At 42.4% G+C, this 13,280-nt stretch overlaps 2 protein-coding genes across 6 annotated transcripts in view; one reads left to right on the plus strand and one right to left on the minus strand.

The window, feature by feature from the left end:
* Positions 1 to 3,544: 3,544 nt before the first annotated feature.
* Positions 3,545 to 10,757, minus strand: LOC141942542 (toll-like receptor 1). 3 transcript variants are annotated; one of them, XM_074865982.1, is made up of 2 exons: positions 10,543 to 10,757; positions 3,545 to 5,634 (listed from the first exon to the last, which is right to left on the minus strand). In XM_074865982.1, exon 2 carries the CDS (start codon positions 5,569 to 5,571, stop codon positions 3,598 to 3,600), a length of 1,974 nt encoding a protein of 657 aa, XP_074722083.1. In that variant the 5' UTR covers positions 5,572 to 5,634; positions 10,543 to 10,757; the 3' UTR covers positions 3,545 to 3,597. The 3 variants fall into 3 exon arrangements, with proteins under 3 accessions (XP_074722083.1, XP_074722084.1, XP_074722082.1); XM_074865983.1 differs by lacking the exon at positions 10,543 to 10,757 and adding an exon at positions 9,496 to 9,512; XM_074865981.1 differs by lacking the exon at positions 10,543 to 10,757 and adding an exon at positions 8,229 to 8,633.
* A 729-nt stretch (positions 10,758 to 11,486) lies between these two features.
* FAM114A1 (family with sequence similarity 114 member A1) overlaps positions 11,487 to 13,280 on the plus strand; it is a 38,066-nt gene continuing 36,272 nt past the window's right edge. For all 3 annotated transcript variants that reach the window (XM_074865984.1, XM_074865986.1, XM_074865985.1), the window contains exon 1: positions 11,487 to 11,677. The gene's annotated coding sequence lies outside the window, so the exon portion shown is untranslated. The remainder of the gene's footprint in view (positions 11,678 to 13,280) is intronic.

The raw sequence follows: 13,280 nt of genomic DNA on the forward strand, positions 1-13,280 counted from the left end.
TTGCAGCTGATTCTATCAATGAGCACGTATCTTCACAAACAGCTTTTCAAGGTACATTTCACACATCTGCCTGTATTTTGTGGTTACTTACCCAGAGACAAACTGCAGCTGCACTTGGCTGGGTATCAGAAGCTATTCAGGACCAGCACCATGCTCAAAGGTGTGAAGAATGTCTCCAACTAGAACTGCAGAAGGGAACTTACATGTGTAAAGCACCGAGTTAAAACATAGCCAGGGCAGATGGACTCACCCAAGCACTCATGAAAAGTTAATACAATTATTAAAGGTTGCAAAGCCAGTGTTTGGTTATATCAAGGACCTTATCTTCGACTGCAACTCTCATTGTCACAACTTAACCCTGTGCATCAAGTAGGTGAAACAAGGGGTAAATGTCACCACGACTCAAAATGAGCAGCGATCGTACTGCATTTATGCCCAAGCCTATTTTGCTTGGCCGTAAATAGACACAAGGATCAAAGCTGTGGAAATCAAACTGGTAACACTGAGCCACCTTCTAGAATACAGAACTTTCTCATTTATTGGTTTATCAATACTACTTCCTCTTGACCAAATAGTGACTACAAATGAGCATTATAGTCAATCTCGGTAAATGTTTCTGGGAAAAAAACCAGCCAGACTGAAGCTCTGAGTAAAAGCACAGGTTTCACTGAGGTTTTGAACCTTCCTCTCAGCAGGATGCCTCACCTCCCACAGAGTCCCATTCTTTTCCCTCAAATGCCTTTCCCAGCTCTAACCCTCTGTAGTTGAACCTCAGTGATGATGCTCTGTAACATTTCTAATGCTAAAAAAGAGCCGAGTTCTCAGCAGGGCAACCCACGTTGAGTCAGGACTCCTAGTCTGTCACAGTTCAGTTTCCTTTATACTACACACTTAAATATACATGAAAACATTTATACTTTCACTTAATTCTGCACATTTTCTAGGTTTTGGAGGGTGTTTAACCCCAATATTACCAGTTTTGTATGTTGATATTATTATGTAACTAAAACTAGCATTCCTGATAGTCACCAAGATGACTAGTCAAATGCCAGGAATCTGCTGAGATACGGTATCTGACATCACAATGCATTTATTTCCTTTTCCTGATAACTGGAGTGCATTAGCAGTTACAGATTTCAGTGCAGAACCAGCTGCAGGCTCGCATCACCAGAGTGCACAGAAAAGGGTAGCGACTTTCCAAAATGTGCAGATAAAGTGACTGACATGGGCTGTGAGACTCCACATGGCCCCATGTATGGGAAAAATTTCTTTGTGGACTAAAACTGGTTTTATAGAAAGTGTTCAGAGTATGGCAGAGACTAAAATAATTGTTTGAAATATTCTGATATGTATCACTTGAGAAACTCATTGTCTCCTGTGGAATCAGAGAAACTTGATGTAGTAATTCATTGCATGTGTAGCTGTTTTGTCCATTACCTGGCACATATCATGGACAAAAATCTAATAGTATGTGGGCTTCTGGTTCCAAAGTACAAGTTTTAATTGCTCCCCATGCTCATTACAAGCCTCCCTTTCCAACATCATTCACTCAAGGATTTTGGACACATACCAGAAACCTGTAATTATATATTTCTGCTCATGATCACATCAGCTACATTGCCAGAGGTCACATAGTTCCCAAGTTCCTTCCGAAGTGGCAAGCAAACCCCTGCTAAAATCTTCCACTCCTGAAAAAAATAATTAATTTCTGGCAACAGCTATGTGCTCCCACCTGAGTAACAGGAAGGATTCCTGGTGCACTCTCTAACTTTCAGAGGGTTTCTCTGTCCTCCGGCCAGCAGAAGAAGCCATATGAGTTCTTAAAGCTTCACACACAAGGGATGTTAACTGTATTACAGAAGTTTCACAGGCTACTGACCTAAAACTCTGAGGCTTTCAAGGAAAATTTTCAAGTGAGGCACCACACAACAATCCAGCTGTCCTGGTTGTGTGAAAGGGATAGGGATAGGCAAACCAAGCTAAGTCTGTTCATCTTCAGTTTTCTAAGGGTTAAATGGGACATACACTGAAGCATTAGTTGGGAGGAGGAAGCACAGAAAACATTTGTCTCTGCAGTCCTGAATGAAATGCCTGCAATTTGGTAAGTGGAACGAGAGCGCTAAAGACGTTAAATATGATCTTTACCCTACAAATCATAAACAGTCACTCACAGTTCAAGACTTCAAGTCAAGAGACCTCAGGAAAAAAAAAATCAAAGTTAAAATATTTTGTTAATAATAATGGAAGACAAGAATGAGGTAAAATGCAGACATTCTATACTAAATGAGGATTTCATCTTAACATCGCTTCTTCTCTTATCTTCAAGTTGAAACATATTTCTGAAAGGAAAACTTCCTGCTTGGTGGTCATCTAAGTCTGGTATTGCAGACGGCAAACACCTCCCCTTCTGGGGGCAAAGAGGAAGTTTGCTGTGATCATCTTTAGCGGTTATGAATGTTTGTCAGAGCCCAGCCATATTTTCTTGAACCCAAAACAGCACAAGTATGGCTAAAGGGGCCTGATGTATTTCTATAAAAGAAAGCAAATACTGTAAATGTAGCTTGTCTTTCTGACTCTGTGAATAGAAGGTCTGACCTGCTGTCCCAAGATCTAGCAAGTATTTTCAGCCCCTGACTGGTTATTGCCTTTCTGATTAGAACTCCTAGCTGTGCTGCAAAAGATACTGTTTCAGCTGAAAAGAACAGATTCTTTTAATAGTAAGTATAAAGTAAGATATATGGGTGAGAAGAAAAAAAGTCGAGAGCTAAAAAAAACCAAAACATGATGTAGAGAAGTCAAGAGTTTCTCAAGATATAGCCAATGATGGTGAGGGCAGTTCTGTTACTGCAGGTACTCTCTCAGTCCCTTTGGTCAGGGTATCTCTCAGGATCACAATGGTACCAGGACTCTACCAGAGGATGAAAACTGGAGATGTGATTGTCAATTCACTGCTTCTCCCTTGCAGCAGTGCAAACTAAGAGCCCCAAAAGATGAAGTAGCTTATCTTTCTTTTTTTTTTTTTTTAAGAAAAACCCCCTCACTCAGCTCTCTTTTGCGGTGTGGCCATTTCTGTCCACCTGTGCTGGATGTTCAGAGTCCTGTATCTGGGTCCTATCCTTTTAAGCTTCACTGAATCTGAGAAAACACTACCCAGGAACCATATCAATCTCTGGACTTCTAGACATCTTCTCAGGGTGTGTAATATTCCTTCTTGCAAACTAATTTTGGCAAAAGAGGTCCTGTGACCAAGCTGCCTAAGCTTTGTGATTAATGCAGCTCTGCAAACTCTCCAGCAACACAAGCACTCTTTCAGATGACTATATCAACTGCTCCAGATTTTATTCTGCTGAGAAAAATTCACTACAGTATTTCAAGCTGTATTTCAAAATCCACATCCAAACTCATTTGTGATTCGCTATCTCTGTATCAGTCTCAAGAGACTTCCACTAAGGTGAGTTGAATTTTTCCTACAGTTAGGAGGCAGCATAGACAAATATGTAGAAACAAGGTTCTGTAACAAAAAGTTAAATACATTCACAACCAATGGAAATCATAAAGGATTTATTGCTTCACCAAGAAAAAACAGAAGAAACTCCATTAGAAAGATTCTTCATCTATTTCCCCACACCTCTGTCCATCAGGCATTGGCAGGTTTATGCTAATAGCTGCCCTCAGGTTAGCCCAGAAAAGGGCACGCTTGCTCTTCTCCTTCGGCCACTCCAGGTAGGTTCGCTTTGCCATGAGAGCCTTCAGCTTGTGATACCTGGCAGGGATAATATACGGAGGGATCGGCTCCAGTAAAATGAGGATCAAGCTGTTGGAATTCCCACTGAATAATTTGTGATGGGCAAAGTACAGCTCATAGTGACACCACTCGCTCTGCACGAAGTTGGGAGACAACACAAAGATCGACTTGTAGCTCTTCTCAATGCAGTTAATGATGTTCTCCACAATGCTCTTGCCGGGGACAAAGTTTCTCTCGTGCTGGCACAGTTGTACACAGCCCTCCCCCTTCTCCAGGTTCGGGATCAGCTCGTTCTTCACCCACAACGAATCCCGCTCGCTGTAGGAAATGAACGCATGGAACTGCAGAATGGTCTCCTGCTCTTCGGGGTGGTTGTGCCAAGCTCTCCGCTTCGTCTGCGTCCACTGCCACGTCATCCGCACGTACCACGGCACATCCAGGTAGATGCACAGGAAGGCCACGACAGCCACCAGCACCAGCGTCAGCAGCAGAGCTGTCACGAGCAAGAGCACCGTGTTGCAAGCCAGTTCAGTCAGGTGGAAGTCCTTCAGCTGCGTTCCTTGCAAGTCTTCCGGGTACTCACACACGTACGCCGCCGGCCAGCCAGACAGCTTCCCCCCAGACTGCCTCTCCAGACGGATAAAGTCTTGCAGTTCACAGGAACACTTGAACGGGTTGCGCCCGGCTTTTAGCTCCCTGACCCGCAGGCAGCTCTGGAAGAAGTCGGCAGATGGGGTGAGGATCGAATTCATCTCTACGTTCAGGAACTCCAGGGACGTAAAGCCACTGCACCCCGGCAGGTCAGACAGCCTGTTCGATGCCAGGTTCAGCTCTTCCAAGGACTTCAGCTCAGCCATCTCCTTGGGGACACTGGTGATCTGATTGTTTTGCAGGTAGAGTTTTTTGATGTTGACTGGCAAGCACTCAAACACGGCATCCATCAGCTGATTTGAGGACAGGTCCAACTCTGTCAGAGACTCAGCCCATCGGCATTGCGCATCAGCGGCATCGTGACGCAGCAAGTTGTTGCTCATGTCCAAGTATTTCAGTGATTTCATATGGCTGGTCATGAAGCTTACCTTGGGAAGGCTCTCAAATTTATTCCTCTGCAAGATTAATGTCTCCAGTTGAATTAATTTGTCACAGTTTTGAAAAAGAAAATCTGTTAAATCATTCTTTAAAAAATTTAAGTATCTGAAGGAACTGTTGGACGAAGGACACAGCATATGTATCATCTCTGATTCAGCTATTGTCAAGGCTGTAATATTCATGTCTGCAAATATTTTGTATAGAACATCCTGTGAGAAGTACAGATCTGTGATTAAAACTGTGGTCATTGTCACTGCTTTCATAGCAGTACCTGAATAGTCAAAGTTATAGCTTTCGACGTCCGACAATTGTGTTACACTGTTAATACTGAAGGATTCAACAGATGAGTGCCATACAGTCTGAAAAATTTCCATAAGAGCATTCCAGTCCACTGACACATTTGTCAGTGTCAGATTTTGTAACCTGGAGCCTTGCCTGAAATTAGATAATAAAGCTACTAATTTTTTTACATTGTCATTTGTGATTTCTGACAATGATAGGCTTTCTGTAGTATTTTGTATCACAACCCAGTCAAAATTAGCTTTGGACTGATAACCATTTGTATACAGGAGTGGCAGGCTCTTGATTTTTTTGTCAGAACCATCTTCTGGAAAACTGTTAGAAACAGAGGTAAAGAGTTCATTTTCCACAGACAGACTGACATGGTTCCAAAAAGTTAATGCAAACAGACATTTGTAAAGAAAAAAGTTTCTGAGAGACCTCATATTTTCTGTCATACTGGTTTCTGGTTCCTTGGAAATGCTCAATACTTTTCTTATCTGTCCATCTTTGTTCTAATCCTGTAGCAAAACAAACAAACAACAAAAAACAGATTGTATCACTAAGTGTCTATGCAGGACCTATCATAGAGACTGATTTTTTTAAGGCTCCAATTTCTCATCTCTCCCTTTGACTCAAAAGGCAATGAAGGCACCTACTGTAATTCAGGAGAGGCATGCTTTATTAAGAGACCACCACTGAAATGTCTATTTGGGAAATACACTGTATTTAATATATAATGAGTCTGTTTCTTACAAAACATGTCTGATTTCATAGGTGACTAAAATTTGCTGCTTACTTACAGAATTACTGCTGTGATCCAATGTATTATGAAGGCTTCCCACAACTGTATAATACACTTTGATCAAAAAGTACAATACTGAGGTCCGTATGGTCAACCTCTCAGATTCTCTCTTGAAGGATACGAACTAGACTCAGAGACATTGTTTTTTAAATAGACTTGTGAGTATACAACCTGGACTTGTGAGTATACAACCTGGTCATTAGTGCTTATTTTAGCTGGGGACACCAGCGTGGGGAGTAGGACGTTCTATATTTATGCTATGGGAAAGTCCACAGAAGTGTTCGCTTCTTGTCTGGGCTTGAGCATCTCCTCAATTTAGACTCTGAAAGTGGGGTGTCCCCATGTCTGATTTTTTAGGTGTACACAGAGGACACCAAACACTCACTGAAAATATTTGCATGCTACAGAAAAAAATACCAGCTGTAGAACCTCTGGACACAAAATCTAGCCCTGATCTAAGGACACTGACTTCAAACGTCTCTGTCATGAAAGGGGTTTATTTAAACACAATTTAGAGAAAATCATAACTGTGGATTTGCTTTTATTTTCCCTAATGAAGGACACTTTTTCTTTCTGGATGTAGGAGTTTAGGGTAGCCAGCCTCCCTTTGTTTAAGTCAGCCATTGTGATTACTGACTTAAATCTCCTTTCAGATATTGCCATAAATGCATCAGAATGCCTTTCTGAAAGAGGAACTGGCAAGAACTTACGTAACATTTTTATATGTGTAAATCTTGGTTTAAAGTTGTTTTCCAGATCTCTGAAATATTTTTGTTTCCTCAGAACATTCTCCCTCACTTCCTCCCCTTACTTTTAAATAGTAGTTGTTGTCTGAAGCTTTCCATAGTGCCTATTCTGACCGCACTGGCTTTCAATTTTCCCTTGATATTGAAATGGCTAAATAGTGAGTTTATATTTCTAGTGACTCTACAATGAGACAGTAATAGCTGTCACTTGTTGGACTAAAGCTACACCCTCGAGGACTACATCCTCTGTACCATTAACCATTCCACAAGCTTTCTTAGAATTACACTACTGGGTCTAAAATGTCCATTCTCCTTGAACTAACACAACCTATATTACAAAATCTCAACAGTACAAAAAAAACCCCCAAAAACCACCAAAAAAACCCAGTCCACTGAGTTCTTATTTTGTAAAGAATGCATGAAAGTAGGCTTGGAAATCATCTAGAAATAGTGGGGCAATATGGCAAAACTTTTCCAGCCTTTTTCCAGATTTTGATTTGGAAAAATTATATGCGGTTTTACCATCATAGCCCTCAAAAGGCATTTGGGTATGTGCAGAGAACAAAAGATAATCAGCATCCTCTATCCTGTTCTTCCGATTGTGTTTGGGCAACACTACTAATGTGTATATAATCGAACAAAATATGTTGCTTCAAGAGAAATCTGAAAAAAACCCCAATCTTCAAATCATTATTTCTTCTTAGGACAAAATTTCAGCAATATCCCTGGATCCAGGGACTAGGTGCAAAAAGGATATGATTCTTCCCCATGTGCTTAATCTTCTTTCTCATTCCTATATCCCCGGCATTCAGTCAAATTATTTATGAGTATCTTCAAACTTTCTTTAGAATATCTTATGAAGCAACAAAATTAACAACAGTTATAACACATGACCCATGATTTGGGGCTAACACTGGAGAAATTATCCTTTATAGTCATATCCCTTCTAATTCAGAAGTATCCTCAGGTCTTCAAACTTGACAAAAAGATCATTATCAAGATACAAGCAGAGAAGCAACCCAGTAGAGTGAGCAAACCAAGATCATAGTGAGAAATTGTCCCATTGTTTAAAGAGCAAGAGAAGAGATCAAAATTTAGGTTTTAAGAGTTTTTCCAATATAAATTTGGTATAAACTGACGCAACTTTCATGTAAGAAATGTACAGAATGCACTGAGCTATGATGGTTCAGTATTAAGGCACGTGCTTCACTCGGCACAATACAAAAAATGTTAAAAAATATGTCTTTCACATGGATGAAACCTATCATCAAGTTAGACACATTCCTGAACTGTAGAGAAACTACCTCCATTAAATCACTGTGAGTCCCTTCACTATGGGAGTAGTGCTAATACAAAGAGACTGCTATTTGGTCACCTTCTTTAGATAAATTTACTGAGCATAAGCAACTTTACTCTCATTTCTTACCCACACACTTGAAAGTACACCATACACTTGCTAATAACCCTCTATGGAAAACATGGCTCATTTTCAAATAAGACGCAGTATATAAAAGTTTTCGCTAACTAGCAACCACATAAAATCATAAAACGTAAAGTTTCTCACCAGAAATCCCTGCTCTCCGAAAAAGCAGAAAATGTACTCGGGAAAACACAAAAAGAAAACTTCCTGTAACTCTATCCTACTGTGTGAGAATACTTAGGAACGCCCAGACTTTTTATATAAATGTTTGTGCCATCTACTGACAGTTTATGAAATGACATTGCTTTCCTCCCAGATGTATTTTCCACATACAACATTACTGTAATTTCCCCACTATTTAATGATTATTGAACTATGTGTTTTCATGCTTTGCAATGGATTAAGCAGGGGAAAAGAATGAATCTTTTTACCAACTTTCTGCTTCATCAAATTAATGTGAAAATAAGTTCTTCTTTTGAGCAAGTTTTACACTGAAATTCAAATATCTTCCTCTCTGAACTTAATAATGATCTAAGTCTATATGCATTATTCTGATCATTTTTTTTTCCATTTAGCTATACCAATTTAGTTGTCAAGTTGTTATCAAGGCTGGTTTATAAAAGTACTGTTTGTCTTAATTTCCATTTAATGGGAATAGAAAAATAATCTCTCTCTCCTGCTCCAGCAGTGTTGTGACTGGGTTAAATAGTAGACATGGAAACAGTGGGTGGGGTCTTTCTTTTTTTTCTTTTTTTTTTAAATTAAAACAGAGCAGCGACTTCTGCTTTGGTACTGAATGCCCAAACACTTGGGTTATTGTCCTGGCAAAGACATAAACCAGTCCCTCTTTATTTCTGTATAATGTCGGTCAGAAATTCCATCTTAGCTGAGATCTAAATACAGAACTGCCACATTACAACCTACCTTTCTGGGTTAGCATACCATAATGTATTCATGATTTAACATTTCAATGATTCAGGAAGCAGAGGAAATTATCTTAAAAATTACTTTTTCACGTTAAATTTATTCAGTACATAATATTTCATTTCTCAGCTTCAAGTGAACAGAGGTCATCCAGAAAAGGAAGGGAAAGATAGGACAGGTAGTAAGCGACAGAATATGGACAATTCATATTGTCTGCTGTTACGTCAATGAGCCTTGTGGTGGTACTCTATGATTCTATGATTCTTTCTCAATTTCTGGCAATACAGACAAGAGTATTCACAGCTGGTTTCCAAATGACACCTTATAATTTTGTTACATACAAACCTCACCATTGTCTGCCCTTAGCTGGAAAGTTTTTGCTATCCATCCATAGCATGAGATAAAATACTACGGTAAGACCTTGCTTCTACCAAACATTAATTCCTGTTTTGGAATATAACAGTTTCACTGCTTGAATATAACCCACCTATCACTCTGATGAATACAGAACCAGATGTATGTTTGGTTAACATGTAATAACTGCCATAAATTAGAGATGCTTATTCGAGAGTTAATTAAGTGACAGCATGAGCAGGTCACTGGCATAGTCTGAGTTCTCCGGTTCTGCCTACTACTATAAAGAAAGAAAAAGCATATGTTAAACAGCAAAATAAGCATATTACCATTAATTGCATGCCATTAGCCCTCATATTTACCACTCAGGTTTACCAGTTTACCACTGGAAGGGGATGAATATATTCCTCAAATGTTATGCATACTTCTATGTTTTGTTAGAAGTAGCCAAATGCAGTTGTTTCCTTCCATCTTTTCTTTATATTTATCCATTTATTGAAAGGCAAGTATCTTTTCTGAAACCCATTAGAAGATGACAACACTCAGAGTAATAACAAATCAGTGAAATCTGAGATGAGTAGAAGTGTTCAATCTCTGTTGCTCATTTATTCCAAACCCATTTGCAATATTACTATAGTGAGAAAATACAAGTGAAATTAATTACTGAAAAGTGAAAGAAAATTAGAAAATGCAAATGCTAAATTCAAGAACGTAATTTAGAAACTTAGGAAATGAATACATCCTTCTATCCCAATAGACAGACATACACATTTACGCACTCAAAATGTTAATTTTATTCTGAAGTAATAACAGTAGTGATTAATACTGTCTTGCAGTTCTAAAACACGCATGGCCTTGTACAGAATCTGCAAAACTGACAGTGTAAGATCCACTTTACAGTCAAAATTACCACCCATCATGGGGAAACCCAATCTCCAGCTATTGATATTCATCTGTTGTGATTCCTCCTAAGACACTGCCCTTACTCTTCCACAAGCTCCACTGAAAAGCAGAGAGAAATCCTTAGGGCCACTCTAGATTTCATTTTCAATAAATACATCTAAACATTAATAACCTAAAAGATGCTAGAACTACCAGCATGCCGATACTTAAATTCTCATTGAAACACCTTCAAAATAAACCTTTTAATGATACAAACATTTGTTCTGCTACCACCTACCTTAATGGGAGACCTTTGCCTGATAAGCATGTAACTCACATAACATGATCCGTATTTGTGAAGCACACTTCTGAGAACCGGGGCTTTATTTTATGACTTCCTATAGCAGCTCTCCTCAGTAATTCACAACCTGATTTATTTTGCTTCCTGTGGCAACAGTATTTCTTTCTTCGGCAAAGGAAGACTAGTGATAGGATGCTATGATGAATTGTGGAACTGCCTTTTATCACGGTTAAAGGGCATGCTTCGCCTTAAAATGAAGCAGCAAAAAGAGGAAAGGGTATGAGGAATTAGACAAGAACCACAGGTTGTTGGGCAAGAGCCTGCAATCCCCTTGTTAAACCAAGTATTTCTCGTGTGGTTGCGGGCACCCAGTGCTGACACTAACTTACAAGAAATGTGTGTACACACCTCCTAGTTTCTTTTAGAGGCATTTCCTGTAAACACAGATAGAGCGAAGGTGCAAAATGGCATCTGAAAAGCTAATTCTCAGTTAATTCCTCAATTCCACGCTTCAGTAGGTGGTTAGCTGCAGCTCGCTGAGGAAGGATTAAACTTTCTACACGAAAAAATGAAATTTGACGCCAGCTCAGTGACTAGACATTTATACCTAAAATGCCTCAGTATGAACGTTATCACATCAGCGTTTTCAGATTTACCCCTTTTGCCTCCTCAGCCAGGACGCGGGGGGCGGCCGGCCGCCCCTGGGGCGGGCCCTGCTCCACCCGCCCCGCTCTGCCTTGGCCGGTGGGGCCCGCCGCTCCCGCCGGGAGGCCCCGGTGTCCCCTAGCCGCCCGCTCCGCCGAGGGGGGTCCGCGGACAGCTGGGGGCCGTGAGGGGCGATAATGGCGGCCGGGGCGGCTCTCCGCGGCGGGTCAGCGCCGCCGCCCCGGCCCGCAGCCTGGAGCCCGGGGGCGGCTCGGCAGTGGCGTGGGGCAGCCCCTTCGCAACAGGCGGCCGCCTCAGGGAGACGGAGGGAGAGCGAGGGGAGAAGAGCCAGCCCTCCCGCCGCCCTGCGGCCCGGCCGGCCCGCGGCTGCCCGGCCTGCTCTGCCTCCTCCCCCCGCTGCTGCCGACGTGGCGGGGCGGGGAAGGGGAAGGAGCAGGGGGCGCGCCGGTAAGGGGACTGCTGAGCGGTAAGGAGCACAGCGATTTCTTCTTTTTCTACCGCTTTTGAAACTGGCTGCGGGCTCCGCACTAATAACTCTACCCCAGAGGGGATTTCGAAAAGGAAAAAAACAAAAAAATTAAAAAAAGGGAAGGGGGAAGCTGTGGCCGCTGCGGGTTTGAGGGAGCGGCGCTGCGGCTCTGCCCTGGGCGCGGGGGCAGGCGGCAGCCCGGGGCGCCCGAGCGGGCGTCGCCTCCGCTCGCCGTGGCCGCAGCGTCCCGCGGAGAGAGAAGTGACAGCAGGCGTCGAGCGGGAGGGAGCGCGGTGCCGTCGGCGGCTGGGCTTTGCTTCTGAGGCGGGATGGACCCCCCTCCTCAGGCGGCGGGTCGGCAGGTGCCACCGAGCCGCGGCAGCAGCTGCCGCCGCCGCCGGCCCCTGAGGGCGGCCGGTCCCGCCGCTCGTGGGCCGCCGCCCGGGTGAGGGTGGCTGCGGGCGGGGTGCCCGCCTGCCGCCCGGCCCGGAGCTGGCCTCGGCATCTGCCTCCTGAGCGCTCTGTGGAGAGTAACTCCCTCGGGGGGAGCTGTCGGGGTGATGCAGATCGGGATAGTCTCACGCAGGACGGCTCGAACGACGCCTTCCCCCGCGTCAGGCGCGGCTCGGGGCCTCTGCCGTGGGGTAGTTGGCAGTTCGGCGCTTTGCTCCTGCAAGGAAGGTTCAGCTGACAGCTGCAGGGACCTTGGCCCGAGCGGCTCCCAGAGACGACCCAGTCCGGCAAAAATTCATGTGCACGTGTATGTGTGATCCTTTAACAATTGTACTGGTGCTGGGCATTTCCTCATTCAGATCTAATCCCCTTGCAAAATTACGATGCACGTGTGTACAGATTTTGCAGGTTTTCTGGAGGATCCTCCTATGTGGCAGTGGAGTTTGGTTTACAAATACAAAAGTGTTCTTTAGGTGATGCTGCCCATCACAGTGACTACTGTTAATGCGGATATTTACCTACACTAAAGCATTTATAGTATTTGCTGTATTTCTAATGGAAAACTGTAAATACTTGTGTCAAATGCAAAGATTCTGACTTGGAAATGCATGTTTTCTAAAGATAATTGTTATAGCATAAGCTAAAGTAATATAAGTGGTACCAAGTGCTTATTTGTTTATTTATGTTTCTTGTTCACTGATCCCAAATGCTATTCTTGGAACTGTTCAAACAGGTGATCTACATTCAAGCTAGATAAACAAGCTACTAAAGCCACAGATGTACATGAGTCTTTAATAAAATAAGACTTTAATAAAATATACTAATTTAAATACAAGCTTCTCAGGCAGTTCTCTCCTAAATCCCATTTTCCTTTGTGCCTTTTTTTTCTCTGTTCTTCAGTCTCTTAGAACCTCAGTCCTTCCTGACAGGTACAAAGCTTTGAACCATATTTAATTAATATGGGAGTCAATGAAAAGAAAACATCTATGGAGAGAACTTAGTTTATTTTATGCCATGCAACTCAGCATATAGTCAGGAGCTTGCAATGACAGCTCTCTGTCAAGGGTTGCCTTCTGAGTGGAGTGCCACGCATACTGTTGTTGCCAACAAGTAAGTGGTAGCAATCACTGTACAGTAATCCTTTTGG

The sequence above is a fragment of the Strix uralensis genome, chromosome 4 (genome assembly GCF_047716275.1).
Source record: "Strix uralensis isolate ZFMK-TIS-50842 chromosome 4, bStrUra1, whole genome shotgun sequence".
NCBI lineage: Eukaryota > Metazoa > Chordata > Aves > Strigiformes > Strigidae > Strix > Strix uralensis.